The following is a 13,842-nucleotide window of genomic DNA, read 5'->3' on the forward strand; positions in this document are numbered from 1 at the left end:
TGACATTTTTTACCACTATAAAATATCCAACAATCCTCATTGCATTGATACAGATTTACACCATTGCACAGGAGAGGGGAAGCAGTTAGTTTGAGGTAGTGAGGAGTAACTTGTCCCCACACAGAGGTGCTGGAGTTAGTAAGGCCATCAGCTAAAAACACGAACTTTCAAATACTGTGGTATGCAGCATCTTCCTTTCATCAGAGGGAGGAAGGGCCACACTATCACAGAATCAGACCTAGCACACTGCATCTCTGTAGGGTGGCAGATAGCTGGAAAAACTGCTCTCTGCTCTCCCTTCCAAGCTTCTGGCAGGAGGACACATCAGAGATGTAGTCAGTATTGTCATGCTCTGGTTATTATCAGGAACAGTTCCTCCGGCTGCTTTAATTTGCACTGAGCACTGCAGATGCCATCAAGAGATGAGAGGGACTGTAAAGTTACTCTATAACCTTCTTCCTCAAGTGAGCTGAAACCAGAATTTAGGCTTTTATCTCAGAAATCAGAAACTCCACATGTATGGGAAACTGGTAATCACAGCCTGAACCTCTGATTAATCAGCTGAGGCAAGTGTTGGGTCAGCTGAGGGAGCACAGGTGAGAGTAATTTAGCTGTGCTCCTGGAAGGTGTGGAGCTTCACTCCACCTCCTCTAGACTTCGTTCAAGGGCTGACCACCACTAAGGCAGCATCTCTTGGGGGTTGCTTCCTGGTGGAGATTGCTTCAGCATTTCCCAGTGAAGGTGTCCATATTGGTGAGTTTTCCTTCTAAATAACCTTTTGGATTTTTGATTATTTTTCATCATCTTTGCTGCTATCTTTGTATCACTCCACCTTACAGGGATGTATGACTAGAAGCAGGCATATCAGAGAAGAATAACCTTCAAGTACACGTACTCACAATAAAAGAAGCATTGATGAATTGTTAGGAGAGGGCACAGAGTTAATGAAAAATGTCAGTGTTTCAAAGAGTTGCTTGATTATTCACTAGGAACTAGCACAGTGTACATGAAATCATGGACAATAGGTTGGCTTCACTGTTAAAACAGAAAAGAAGTCTCCTTAATATATTGGGCTGAAAAGAGGGTTCATAATAGAAACACCGATAGGATCTTAATTATAGAAGTAAATTGCACAGACTAAGGCTCTGACCACCCAATTTAGGAATTAGAATGCAAGTATTTAAGAGGCTTAATAGGCCTGCTACTATTCAGCTGTAGATAGCAGCTGGCTTTGGGGGTACTTTAGCCAGAGATGTTGCATAAGAGGGGATTATAATGGTGCATAAATTAAGTAATTTTCAATCACTTCATTACATTACGCTTACATGTGTTGTCAGTGATTTTCAACCCAAGAGGTTAGCCAAAAATTTGGAGTTTTAGAAATTGATTACAAGATTCCTGGGTGATAGTCAGGGATTTGCTGCTACAATCCTTTTTACCAATAACATGTTAAATTCTGTTTGTTTGTTTAACATAGTCAGTTCAACAAAAGAGTATGTCTGGATGTATATACAGTGATGTGTACCATCTCTCTTTTGGATCTATAAAGGGCTCTAAGATCTTGTATCTTAAATAAAGGTCAGCTACATTTTGCTTCTAGCTGCCATTATTGAGAGCTGGCATTGAAACAGAAATGACAGGTTTCAGTAATAGCGAAAAATACCCCAAACCCTGCTCTAAGTTTTCCAACTCAAGTATTATGCTTCAAGATAAAACAGCAGGAGAACAGGAAAGCAAATGTATAGCTTGACCTTATTATCAGTGGACAGGTTCTGCTGAGAGATGTTAAGACTCTACTGGATGTGAGCAGCACAGGGAAAGGCTTATGCTAAGGAGGCCCAAACTTAAAAATGAGTCATGGGCTAAATCTTTTTGCGTCCCATCCTGAATGATGATCCATTTGTTATACTTGCCACAGAGGCTGAACACATGGCCTTCCTGGCAGAAAGTCCAGACCTTTTCTGTAGGTCTTACAGAGTTATTGCAAACATACTAAACATTAAGGAAATAAATTGCACTTGGCTTGACAGACTTAACCAGGAGTGCCACATATAATTCTTGAGCATCAGGGACAAAAGACATCCTTGGGATTGTTTCATCCCCAGTATCTCATTTTTTTAGATTTGGCCTTCACGGATTTGGCTCTTGGACTACAAGGGCAGCTCTAAGAGCAACAGGAAATGCACAGGTACCACGAGAGTACCTGGAGAGTACTGGACAGTTGCCCCTCTGGGAAACCGTGGCATTTTGTTCTGTTTCCCTGAATACAGGATAGTGACTTTTTTTTTTTTTTTTTTTTTTTTAACTGGCATAATCTACAACAGCCACTATATAAACTCCCTCTTATCATACAGATTGCTGCTGTCAGGTTCCTTGCTACTTTCTCTTGTCTGGGACAGGCAAATAGGGTGAGAGAAGAAGAAACATGAAAGCCCTAGAAGGTCCCTCTTTCTAGAAGGAAGGAATTAAATAAATGATATCCATGGGGTCTTTGGGAAATACATGATAAATACCTTACTTGGACTGGACTGCAATGATCTGACAACATAGGCTGTACATGTTGTTCACAGCACTCCCTTTCCCTACTCAAAAAGCTCCTGCTCTCTGATAGCCCTCCTACGAGCACTCATTAGTCACGGAAGGGCACGTTCTTCCATCTTTTGGAAAGCTCCAATCCAAACACCATTTAGCCCCTTTCCAGCCATGCTTGAAACAATACATGCTAGCTCAGGGAAAGCAATTTGCTTTAGCCTCAGGAAAGGATATGTTTAGTCTTTGTTATGTTTTGAGTTATTTTCATCCCTAACACGTTCCATGAAAGCTCCCACAACTGTGTATTTCTTAAGCTATTTTCAACCCCTGTTTAGAAAAAAAATATATATTATCTCCCTCTTATCTTTTTTTGCTCTAAGAAGTCTTTTGTGATTTATGTTCCTCTGCCACTGCAGCTGATAACTCTTTTCCTTCAGGCCTCGAGGAAAAGGATTCTTTTATCTTCTACAACAAGTGCGTATATATATAATTTTTTCAAGAAAGAGTAGGATCTCGTATGTATTACCTGTTATTTATCACATCACTGAGACAGCAGGATACCTCTGCTTGAACTGTGTGAACATACTTCATTTGGTGATTAGATCTGGAAGTTTGAATGTAGTCAAACAAACCAGTAAATTAACACAATATATGCCCTGGAAGTGACAATCTGTTCTAACAATCCGCAAGTAATTACCTTAAAATTCTAGTAAGAATGACACTTTGTAGCATTATGCTGCATGTAAAGCTCATTAAATTCTGAGGATCTCTCTCTTTAAGCAATGTCTCTGTAGGAAACAGAAAAAAAATGGTTAGGAAAAGAGAATGACTTAGGGATATAATTAGACCCTATGAACACAGCCATAGTGTAGTGTCATTCTAATGCTGTACCCTACCTTTCTCCTCAGAAATGTGACTGTGTTCTCCCACATGTATTAATGAGAGTGGCTGGAGGCTGAAATTGAAGTTAATTCTTCCTTCACTGGCTTTCTGTATGTACCTGACTTCAAAAGAGGAAATGCTACAGGAGTTGTTAAAGGAATTAGAAAATATAGTTTGTTTTAGAAAGAGCAAACATGCCAGAAAATACTTCTACAGCCATCCAGATATGTTACACTAGATTAAAATATAATTCACAGCAAGGTTCAATATCCCTATGTAGGCGTTTATTCAACGGGGTTTTCCAGTTCACTGCAGGCAGATGGCGCTCGGTGTACATGAATGAATGCTACAGTGCCCCAAAGGCAGCAGCAGAGGGTGTCATCCATGCGTTCAGCTTAATCATCAGATGAACAGTTTGTCATCTGAAATCACGACAGTGAAAGCCAGATGACACAGAGCAATAGTACTTTTCCGTGCTGCTGACAAGAATGATTCAACGGTCCTCACTAATGCCACCTGCTCAAGTGCTTCTCTCAGCAAGGACCAAGTTTGGAGATGGGAGCTGGTGAGCCCAGCTGGCTCCCACTGGGATGTGCTGGAAGACATTCTGTTTATTTTGAGATGAGATCTGCAGATTCTGACTTAATCAACAGAACTGGTTATTTAGTGCAATGTGCCAGCTGAAAATATTGATGCTGCCCCTTTACTAAGCCTGCTGTCTTTGGCTCTTCTCTTGCTGCTCGTGACAGACCACTGTTAGAGCCAATGTGCCTGAGTCCTGCAGGGAGCAGAGTACCTCAGTGTACCTGCAGTGACCAGCTTTTAAGCCACAGCACACTGTGAAGATAATTCAATAAAGACTGAATCTTAACAGTTAGAAAGCCTCCTCCTTCCTACTTCCAGCAGAAGCTCATTGTCGTGTTCAAACTGATGAACAAGGAAAGGACTGTCAAGGACTTTCAAAGATGCTTCTGGAAGATCTTACATCTATCTTCAGGCACAGAGGTACCACTTATGAAGTCCTTTTTCTTTCTTTTTTTTTTTCTTTTTTCCTTTGAGCTACTTAAAACTAAAATGAAGATCTTCTACCAGAGAAAAAGATGCACTGCCAGAACAAGAATGAAGATTCAGCAGAGACAAAGATGTATTACCAAACAAAGGAGGAAGACTACGTCTTGAAACGGGAAAGTGTTATAAACGTGAAAAAGGTACAAGAAAATAACAAAGCTATAAGAATTAAAACAACAAATTCATTGACCTAAAACCACTGCTAAGCTTTGAAGAAAATAAAAAATAAAAAAATTAGAAGCGTTTTATATAGCCAGTCCATACTGGCATATGAAAGCGTCCATCCATAATTGCCCTGTGGTGCCAACCACAGTAAAAGTTCATTTCCAGTTAGGCGTCATCTTCATCTCTGAGCTGAGCAGTAGCAGCCTGTAATGTTAGAACTAGTAAACTCCAGCACAGATCAGCACTTGACAGTGAAGAACTGCACAGATGGTTAACTTAAATCTACCTAGGACAAGGTATTTTAAAAGTTACTCTTCCATTTTCTATGTCATAATTTAATCTGAGAAGACTTCTGCTAGAGTCATACAGGCATCAGACTTGTGGTATTGCTCTGAAAAATCCCATTTGACCCTGAAGGTAAGCGCTTAAATTCCCGGTTCATTTCCACAGAGTTGAGGACACATTGGAAAAAACAGTGATTTAAGTTTTCTGTTTCGGTCTGTCTAGGATTGCCCTGTATTTCTTAGGTCCTGGCCTTCTTATAAGACTATTATCTGTTAAGTGATGTGCATGTATCCTATGACTTCCTGAAGCAAGGCAGCACACCAGCTGAGAGGGGGCTCTGTTGAGCAAAATCAGTAATTCATGTTTAGTAGTCAAGTTATTTCTCAAAGTGTATTCTGATTTGCTAACTATAAATTGCATCTTTATGCAGTAAACATATATCTATATGCAATAATAAACATATGCAGTGACATTTGGCATTAGACTAGAGATACCTCTCAGCAGATTTTCCAGATCAATTATTTGTCTCTGCTTACCAGCTGTACTTTTGCTTCCTGTATTGTGTTGTTATCTTTTAAGTTGTGGTTGAAAAGGACCACTGGTGGTCACCTAGACCAAACCTCCTGCTTTAAATGTGACCATTTCCAAAGCCTAATCTGTTAAAATCAATCATCTGACAGTACCAAGAAGAGCTTGGCTCTGCTTTAGCAGAACTACCCTTCTAACAGCTGCAGTCTGCTCCTAGCTCTCTCCTTAGCTTCTTCCTTGCCAGACAGAGCAAGCTCAACTTTCTCAGTTTCATTTATTTATCTCAGGCTGTTCAGTAGCTTTCATCTGCTTCTGCTTGCACAGGGAATTGTTCTTTTAACTTCTACCCAGTCTTTTCTTCTTCCTTCTTCAACATATGAAACATATAAATTACTTTAGTCTTCTGTATTATTCTTGCAAGATTTCCATTCTTGCCTTTCATGTAGGACAACTGCAAAGAACAATTAAATGTTACCATAATGTTTTGTCACTAAAAATTCTAGAACCTCAACTATTTATTTCTTCACGTTGCTAAAACAATTTCTTTGTTCTTTTATAGGGATCACTAACTAGAGTTAATCGTTTAAAGCAAGCACACAAAGCATATGCATCTTTGGAAGTCGAGGCAGTATCACTGATTAATGTTTTTTTAATGCTGAAATAAGCAACTGAATCCACACTTAGCCAGTGTGTTTAAAAACTACTCTCTATGCTTAATTCACTCTAGGTAAACTGAAAGGATGAATTGCTTTCTGGTAGTTGAATTTGGTATTTCTGTAGACATTTCAAGAAGAAAAAAAGGGGCATAAACCCCATGGAAACACGGTGAATTTCAAATGTAAGAAAAACAAGGCTTTTGATTTCTTTTTTTTAAAGCTAAGTAGGAAATGAGGCTGCAGGCCACTTTGCTTCTTGTTGCTGTAGAAGTAGACGAAAATCCATTTAACTCATCAGTTGTGCATGGTAGTGAGCATGTGTAAATATGCACTTGGGTGTGCATTCGGAGCATTATATCGAGCTCTGACGACTTCAGTACAACTCTTACTGTAGTCAGTGCTTCTTCTCAAGGTTTCAGCTTCTGCCATCAAAAGCCTTTATTAAAAGTTTCCATTCTTTGCTGAAAAAAGCCTGAAGTAATAAAAAGAGCACTAGCTCAGAGAGAGGGGAAATAAATCTTTCATTAGTGAACTAAAAAATAAAAAATAAAAAAAAGACATAAAAGGGATTTAGAGACTATTTCAGAAGCTAATTGCCATGCCTCATTTTCCCCCAAAAGAAGTTTATTTCCAAACAAGTCAGTTATTCCAAGATAACTGGAAAGAACTCTGTGTAACTTAGCTGACAGTTCAGCAATATTAGCATTTCTCTGTAGATAGATCTGTTGGTTGTTCTGGTTGTTCCTATTTACTGTGCTTTTCACATTCCAGAGTAATAACAAACCAGAGCCTTTTAGATGAATATTTAAGAAGGAAGATATGCTCCAAACAGTGATGAGTATTGAGCCATGATCCCAAACTACTGCTATTTTGGGCAGATGCCCCCCAAAATACATACATAAATGTTATGTTCTCAGCAGCAGCTTCATTCCACAACCAGCCCCTTTTGGGCTGCACTGACTGAAGTGGTGTCTGGCTCCAATTTATAGGAGGGAGGCAAGGTTCTTTTGATATATTATGCCCAGCATGAGATTAAGAAGAAAACATTCAAATGTTGTTCCAACCAGTTTATTAGAAATAATAGTCAGCTGAGGGGGTGGGGAAGGGAGAGAAGTGAACACCAAGATTAGGTTGATGGGGATGGGAAAGTGGGTGATAGGAAAGGTAGGAAAAGGGCAATAATTGTGTAAAGCAGGGATAGCCACCACCTGAATGCAGCAGTGTCCTGTCACACGTCGTTTCTTTGGTCTGGGGCAAAATAGGCACCGGGGAGAGCAGCAGCAGAGTGGCAGGCCACAAGCAGCAGAGCAGGCGGTGGAAGGAGCAGCGAGGTCTCACGGAGCAGAGTCTCAAGCAGCAAGCCCAGGAGAGTCCGTTGGCAACAATAGGGCAACAGTAGAGGTATCTGAAGCCAGGTACCTATCTTGAAGTTCTTCAGCATTCAAGAGCTTCTTCAGCATGCAGGTGTCACGTAGTGAGGCATCTGATGTCAGAAAACCTAACTTCAAGGTTTGTCCATGCTCTTTTTATCTTTCTTCCCTGCCTACATGACATTCCTGGGGGCTTGGGTCAGAGTCATGTGAGTACCCCTGAGATGGCCATCTTCCTTGAGATAAGCACACACAAAAGACCACTTCACGGCCATTCATCTGCAGCTTATCTCTCTCTTGTTGCCCCTGGACTTGTCCATCTGTTACCCTCAGACAAAGGATATCTCAATCCCTGACCAGGGCTTGCCTGGATGTGTTTAACAGCTGTTTGGATGTGGTGCTCAGGGATATGATTTAGCAGAGGGTTGTTAGAGTTAGAGCACTATGGTTAGGCTGTGGTTGGACTTTATGATCTTCAAGGTCTTTTCCAACCTGGGTAGTTCTATGATTCTATGATCTTCAGCAAACTTTGAGGCAATAGTGTAAAAAGCACGGCCCCTTACAAGTGGATACAAAGAATCAGCTGTATTTAGCCATGTCCTGCCGTCCAGAAAGAGCTCAGCAGCTCACAGCAATACCTGGGACTGCTCAGAGTCCTGGCTGCATTCTAGGACACGGGGGAAACACAAGTCACAACATTCCTGCCCATTTCCAAGAATTTGCTCAGTGTTTGACAGCAGCTCGCATACATTTGCCAAGGAAGAATGTGGATAGTGCTACACAAGCCTTTTATTTATTTAGTATATTAAAAAAAAAACAACACACTTGTTTACTTTTCCAGTTAGCAAAAACTAATTTGGTAATCTTCAGCTGATATTTTATGAATTTTTGCTGGATACCCTCCATGTTTATTTATAATTTTCTGAAGAAGTAGCTCAGTCACACTGAGGTAGCTGAGTTCCAGCAGTATCCCATGCTAATTTTGATTTTAAAAAATAAAATTAAATTAAATTAAAAAAAAACAAAAAAAAAACAAAAAAAAGCAAACTACTTAGGAGGCCTAAATCTGAGCCTTGTTGGATGCTTGGAGCATCCTGGATGCTTAGAGGGTAAAATAAAAGTTACATGCATTTGTGACACATTGTTAGTCTTCATCTTCTCTCTTAATGAAAAGTGGCTTCTCTCCGAGCATCGTAGTCCAAGTCCGCTTGTTTTTCCTGCTGTTTTTTTTCCTGTTTCTCTGCCTGAGAAACAGAATAACACAGCTTAGTATTTATTTTACAACATAATTAGCTTGAAAACTTTTGCACCTATATTCAGAATTCTTATCACATTTAGTCCTCAGAAGTTATGAAAAAAAAGTGCAATAGTGAATTTTTAGAAAAAAAAGACTTGCACAACATTCTTTGAGAAGAGAAGCTTTGTGTGAGTGGCTCCCATGCTGGGGCACTGACATCACAAGGAACTGAATAATAAGGTCACGAGCTCAAGGGAAATTCAGTTGCAGAAAGGGGATCTCCATTCCTAAGTGGTGTCTCTTGAGGCTATATCTGCAGCACTGATCTCTTTCCTACCACTAGCTCTTCCTAGTAATCCTCCTTGACCAATATGGGCTGAAAAAGAAACTTCTGTTCCGCTCCTCTGAGATGTGGCTGGTTCCCCAGTTCCAACATCTGCAATGCACACAGATCACAAACAAAACATACACACAGCACATCTCTTGTCCCTGCCCTGCAGACAATATCCAGCGTTATTGGTACAGATGCATGCTTCTATTTACCATTTGCTGGAGTCGAAACTTCTGTAATTCTACATTTGCATCATGTTGTTTGTCTTTCTTAGCTTTTTCCATTTCCAGGTAGATACGATCATCGGTTATCCACTGACTGCGGTCCTTCTCACCCTCTGCTTTTTCTTCTTTCTCCTTCTGCAATTTCATCTTTGCCTGCATTTTATAAAATAGAGGAGATTAACCAGTCACCTTGCTAGTTTGAGGAGCCACATCTTGCAATCAGCCACTCTCCAGGCCAGATCCAAAAGCAATAATGATGCAGCTCCACACCAGCACTCCAGTCTGCTGGATCATGGCAGCTGCACTCTGGCCAGGCCCACAGTTTCCAGCAGCACCAAAAGATGATGTCCAACTCCAGGTGTGAGAGAGGACCCAGAAAGATGGCACCAGCCCCAGCAGCTGTGATCTGGGCCAGGTTCCTCAGCTGCGGTAAGCGCGGCTGAGACCAGAAAGTGTTTGCACAAATTACCACAAATTACAGGGCTTTCAGACTCAAAGGGATGAATCTGCATGCCTCTTACAGCTTGCTTAAGGTGTTAGATGTATAACTGCAGATTGTGAGTATGATGAAAACTGCTGAGAATGCATATGTATGTTTCACTAACAGCACACTAAAAATCACAGTGATCCTAGAAGTTATTCCTAAGAACACACCAGAAATAGAGACAAGAACAGTTTAGGTTTCTTACGTCAGTGGTTCTGTATTCAGCAATAGATTCAATGGCAGCCTTTTTTTTTGCTTCTTTCTCTTTGTTTTTCACTTGGTACTTATCTTCTACCTCTGCAGCTGCTCGATCAAGACGATCATCTTCCATCCTCAATGCCTTGTTCATCTGTGCAGTTAGTTTTTTACAAGCTTTGTCCTGATGCTCCTCAATTAGTCTGAAGCACAACAAAAGATACCATATCATAACAGAATATTTGATATGGCAATATTTGATGGCAAATAACTGCTCCATATATATATATATATATATGTATATATATATATATATATATGTATATATATATATATATGTATGTATGTATGTATGTATGTATTGTCATGCTAGCTTTTTGTTGCAGTAATGAGATGGATCATACAGCGATCACACAGTTCACCTAGCACACTGCCAAAAGAGGCCAATGCTGGGAGTACTGGCTGGAAGTAGGAAGCAAAGGGAACTTGTTGCACTGGCTCAGAAACGTTATCTCCTCACAATTAAGCAGGTAAAAAATTTCCTTTGTTACTGTAATAAACATGTTTCTTTATGCATCTTAGAAAGAGGCAACATGCTGATGCAGAGACCTGCAGTCTAGGTGACTTGAAGACTTGAGACTGCAGAGCACCAATTACTACTGAAACCAATAAGCATTTCTTCTGAATTTTCCACCTTTATCCAAGTTTTAATTACTGAAAAGTTGCTTGTGTTGCACACTTGATTTTGGTAGCATATGAATTCACAATGACGTTTGTCACAAAATTAAGTTGGAGCTTTGAATCTTAACACCAAGAACTCTCAACCTACCTGCAAGTCTCTGCATCTTTCTCTCTTCTCAGATCAGCCATCAGTTCTTTTCCTTTAACATAAGCCCTAATTTGATCATCCTCTTTGTCTTCTTTTTCTTTCTCTTCATTTTTAATTTTTTGCCGTTCAGCTGCATGCTCCTGTTTAAATGAAAAAGAACTTTTATTTTAATGTAGAATGAAACTTCAGAAATATTTAATAGGAAAAGAAAAATCCAGTACAACCTTCACATCTAGTCTATAATTAGAGCTCTTTGCTTGTAACAGTGGAGAAGGTATAGAACCTAGGAACAGACGGAAGAGAACACTCAGAACCTAACTATCACAGACTACCACAAAAGTAAAGTTAGTATGCAGTCACAGTCCCCAGCACAATATCCTTCAGTTACATTTTCCTCTGCTTCCCTACTGCCCACAAATAATCTCCCATTCCAAGTGTCATTCACATGGCACAGGCTCTGAAGGATACAAACAGTAACTCTGTACAAGTGTGAAAGTGTGAGGCACAAGGCATTTTGTAGTCACCTAGAAATGGCAATTAGTATATAATGCTTTTCTCACACATGCATGGTTGAAGGCTAATGGAGTAAGAGGACCAAAAGGAATATAGGAAGGGGGAAAAAAGGCAAACGGGGTTTCAATGTCAGTTCTCTCCTTGCATTGTCTCACTTGCCAATGAATCAAAGTACTTTTACCTCAGCCTCCTTGCTTAAGCATGGGTCTCATGTAGGAGGTATAGAGGAGGGAACAGCAGATGTGATGAGTAATTTTAAAAGATTTTTTATAAGGGCATGTAGTGACAGGACAAGGGGAAACAGTTTTAAACTGGAAGAGGGTAGATTGACACGAGGAAGAAAATCTTTACTGTGAAGGTGGTGAGACACTGGTACACACTGCCCAGAGAGGTTGTGGATGCCCCCTTGTATGGGAAATTGGTAATCACAGCCTGAACCTCTCATTAATCAGCTGAGGCAAGTGTTGGGTCAGCTGTGGGAGCACAGGTGAGAGTAATTTAGCTGTGCTCCCAGAAGGGATGGAGCTTGAGTCCACCTCCTCTAGACCTCATTTAAGGGCTGACCACCACTAAGGCAGCATCTCTTGGAGATTGCTCCTTGGTGAAGATTGCCTCAGCATTTCCCAGTGAAGGCATCCACATCAGTGAGTTTTTCCTCATAAATAATCTTTTGAATATCTGTCACCACCTTTGTTACCATCTTTGTGTCATTCTACCAGACACCCCTCCCTGGAAGCATTCAAGGCCAGTCTGGATGGGGCTTTGAGCAACCTGGTCTAGAGGGAGGTGTCCCTGCCTATAGCAGGGTGGCTGGACCTAGATGATCTTCAGGATCCCTTCCAACCATTCTATGATTTCCTAAACAACTCTAGTCACAAGCACAAAGACAATGTGTAAAGATATTTTCCTGTTCATAGACTCAGACTACTCCCCTCTTCTTAAGAAAGAAAAATGGGCTTAAAACAGCCTTAAATCCAGTTTTCAAGTCAAGGCTTTTCTTTGATGCTTACAGAAGTATTTTCCATTACAGACCAGTAAAAACTTTGGGTGTCACATCACAACTTTCAAGGGGCCCCTCTCAAAAGAGGAAAGGAACAATACTGCCTACAGCTGGCAAGGCAGGGGGCTATGACCCAGCATTACTGAAGCTACCAGCAAACCTTCTGCTGCCAAGAGACCCATTTATTCACAGTCCCAATGCATGTGCTTCATGGTGAAGCAAATAATGAACTTTCTCCCTCTGTTACTTACATGATACTGCCTCTGGTGTTCAAGTTTCTCCTCCCGTTCCTCTTCTTTTCCTCTCTGAATTTCCATTTGGTACAACTGGCTCTGCCTTTGTATTTTTTCACCTTCTCTTTTGTTTTCCTGCTTGGCCAGGTCTGCCAGATGCTTGTGCTCCTCTATTCTGAAACAGAAAAGGAAGAAAGCTAACGGCCTGGGGACTTCGTGACACAGGGAACAGATTGGAATACTTCACATCTACAGGTACTTGAACATTGAACAATCTGATACTTTGAAGTGAAAGCAGAACATCTGATCAAAATAGAATCATGTTTTTTAAAACAGTAGCAACAAAGCTGAGCACCAGCACAAAAAGTAAGAGTAGAAATTTACTGATTAAGTTAATCCTAGCAAAAGCAAACGTGACCAGCAAATGGACTTGAATGACAGCCTGCATTCGATTCACTTGTTCAACAGCTGGCCCGCTCCCTGCACAAGTTCAGCTTTAGAGCACAGCCTTCTGAGCAATGCTACAGCGCGGGCCGAGGCACAGGAGCGGTCATCAGCCCACCCCGTCACACTGATGTATGAATCACTGTGGGGAAACGACAAGAATGACAAGTTTTGCCCCAGGGAGACAAACCGCTTGTTCTCGGCACCAGAACACCACTCCCTTTGTTTAGCTGACTTGAGCAGACGTTGCCACCGCCAGCAAAAGGCGTTTCTGGAGCCGCAGAACTGACTTCAGCAGCGTTTCTGTGCTTCCCGGCCCACCGCAGCAGCGGGGCTGAACGTAGCGCGTTACAACGGGCGGCTCGAGCACACGCGGTCCCTCCGTCCAGCGCGGCATCACCGTGCCGATGGCGGGCAGCCCGAGACACGGCCCGTGGGCATTGCTGACATCCGACAGGCTTTTTAACACGAGCCCCGACTCGGGACGCCCCGAGGCCCCGACTCACTGCGCCAGCTGCTCTCTGGCCACCGCCCGGCGCTCCATGTAGCGGCCGTGCTCCCGCTCCACCTCCCGCTGCTCGGCGCCCGGCTGCTCGTGCTCCATCGGCAGCTTCCGCCGAGACAAAGAAAATCAGGTTCCCGGTTCTTCACCAGCGGTGACAGCCGCCCCGACGGACGCGCTCTTTTCTCTGTTTCCAGAGCGGGAGCGCCTCGGCCCCGCACGGCTCTGAGGCAGCGGGCAGCACTACCGGGCAGAGACACGACAACAGCAGTGAAGAGATGGGAACGCCCTGGCTCCGATGGCGGCACGGCCCCGCCCCGGCGCTGCTGGCGGGCCCTAGGGATGCATCAGGCGGGAGCCGCCC

The 13,842-nt window shown here is 42.1% G+C and overlaps 1 protein-coding gene and 1 long non-coding RNA gene across 2 annotated transcripts; one reads left to right on the forward strand and one right to left on the reverse strand.

The window, feature by feature from the left end:
* Window positions 1–3,057: 3,057 nt before the first annotated feature.
* On the forward strand, window positions 3,058–10,550 carry LOC107316690. The gene is made up of 3 exons (XR_001556512.2): window positions 3,058–4,419; window positions 4,507–4,622; window positions 10,344–10,550. It is a non-coding gene; the product is annotated as an uncharacterized LOC107316690 (long non-coding RNA).
* LOC107316686 (coiled-coil domain-containing protein 173-like) lies at window positions 7,169–13,610 on the reverse strand. The gene is made up of 6 exons (XM_015868477.2): window positions 13,483–13,610; window positions 12,551–12,707; window positions 10,787–10,926; window positions 9,968–10,160; window positions 9,267–9,431; window positions 7,169–8,730 (listed from the first exon to the last, which is right to left on the reverse strand). The coding sequence occupies exons 1-6, from the start codon at window positions 13,578–13,580 to the stop codon at window positions 8,650–8,652; spliced, it is 834 nt and encodes a 277-aa protein (XP_015723963.1). The 5' UTR covers window positions 13,581–13,610; the 3' UTR covers window positions 7,169–8,649.
* Between the last annotated feature and the right edge of the window lie 232 nt (window positions 13,611–13,842).

Source organism: Coturnix japonica, chromosome 7 (genome assembly GCF_001577835.2).
Source record: "Coturnix japonica isolate 7356 chromosome 7, Coturnix japonica 2.1, whole genome shotgun sequence".
Taxonomy (NCBI): Eukaryota; Metazoa; Chordata; class Aves; order Galliformes; family Phasianidae; genus Coturnix; species Coturnix japonica.

What these genes read in the sequence shown, in the direction of transcription:
- LOC107316686 (XM_015868477.2), bottom strand. Translation starts at nt 13,580, where the DNA reads ATGGAGCACGAGCAGCCGGGCGCCGAGCAGCGGGAGGTGGAGCGGGAG. An exon ending in AACACCAGAGGCAGTATCAT is followed by an intron (nt 10,927 to 12,550) that starts GTAAGTAACAGA and finishes TCATTTAAACAG; the next exon opens with GAGCATGCAGCTGAACGGCA. An exon ending in AAAGATGCAGAGACTTGCAG is followed by an intron (nt 10,161 to 10,786) that starts GTAGGTTGAGAG and finishes GTTGTGCTTCAG; the next exon opens with ACTAATTGAGGAGCATCAGG.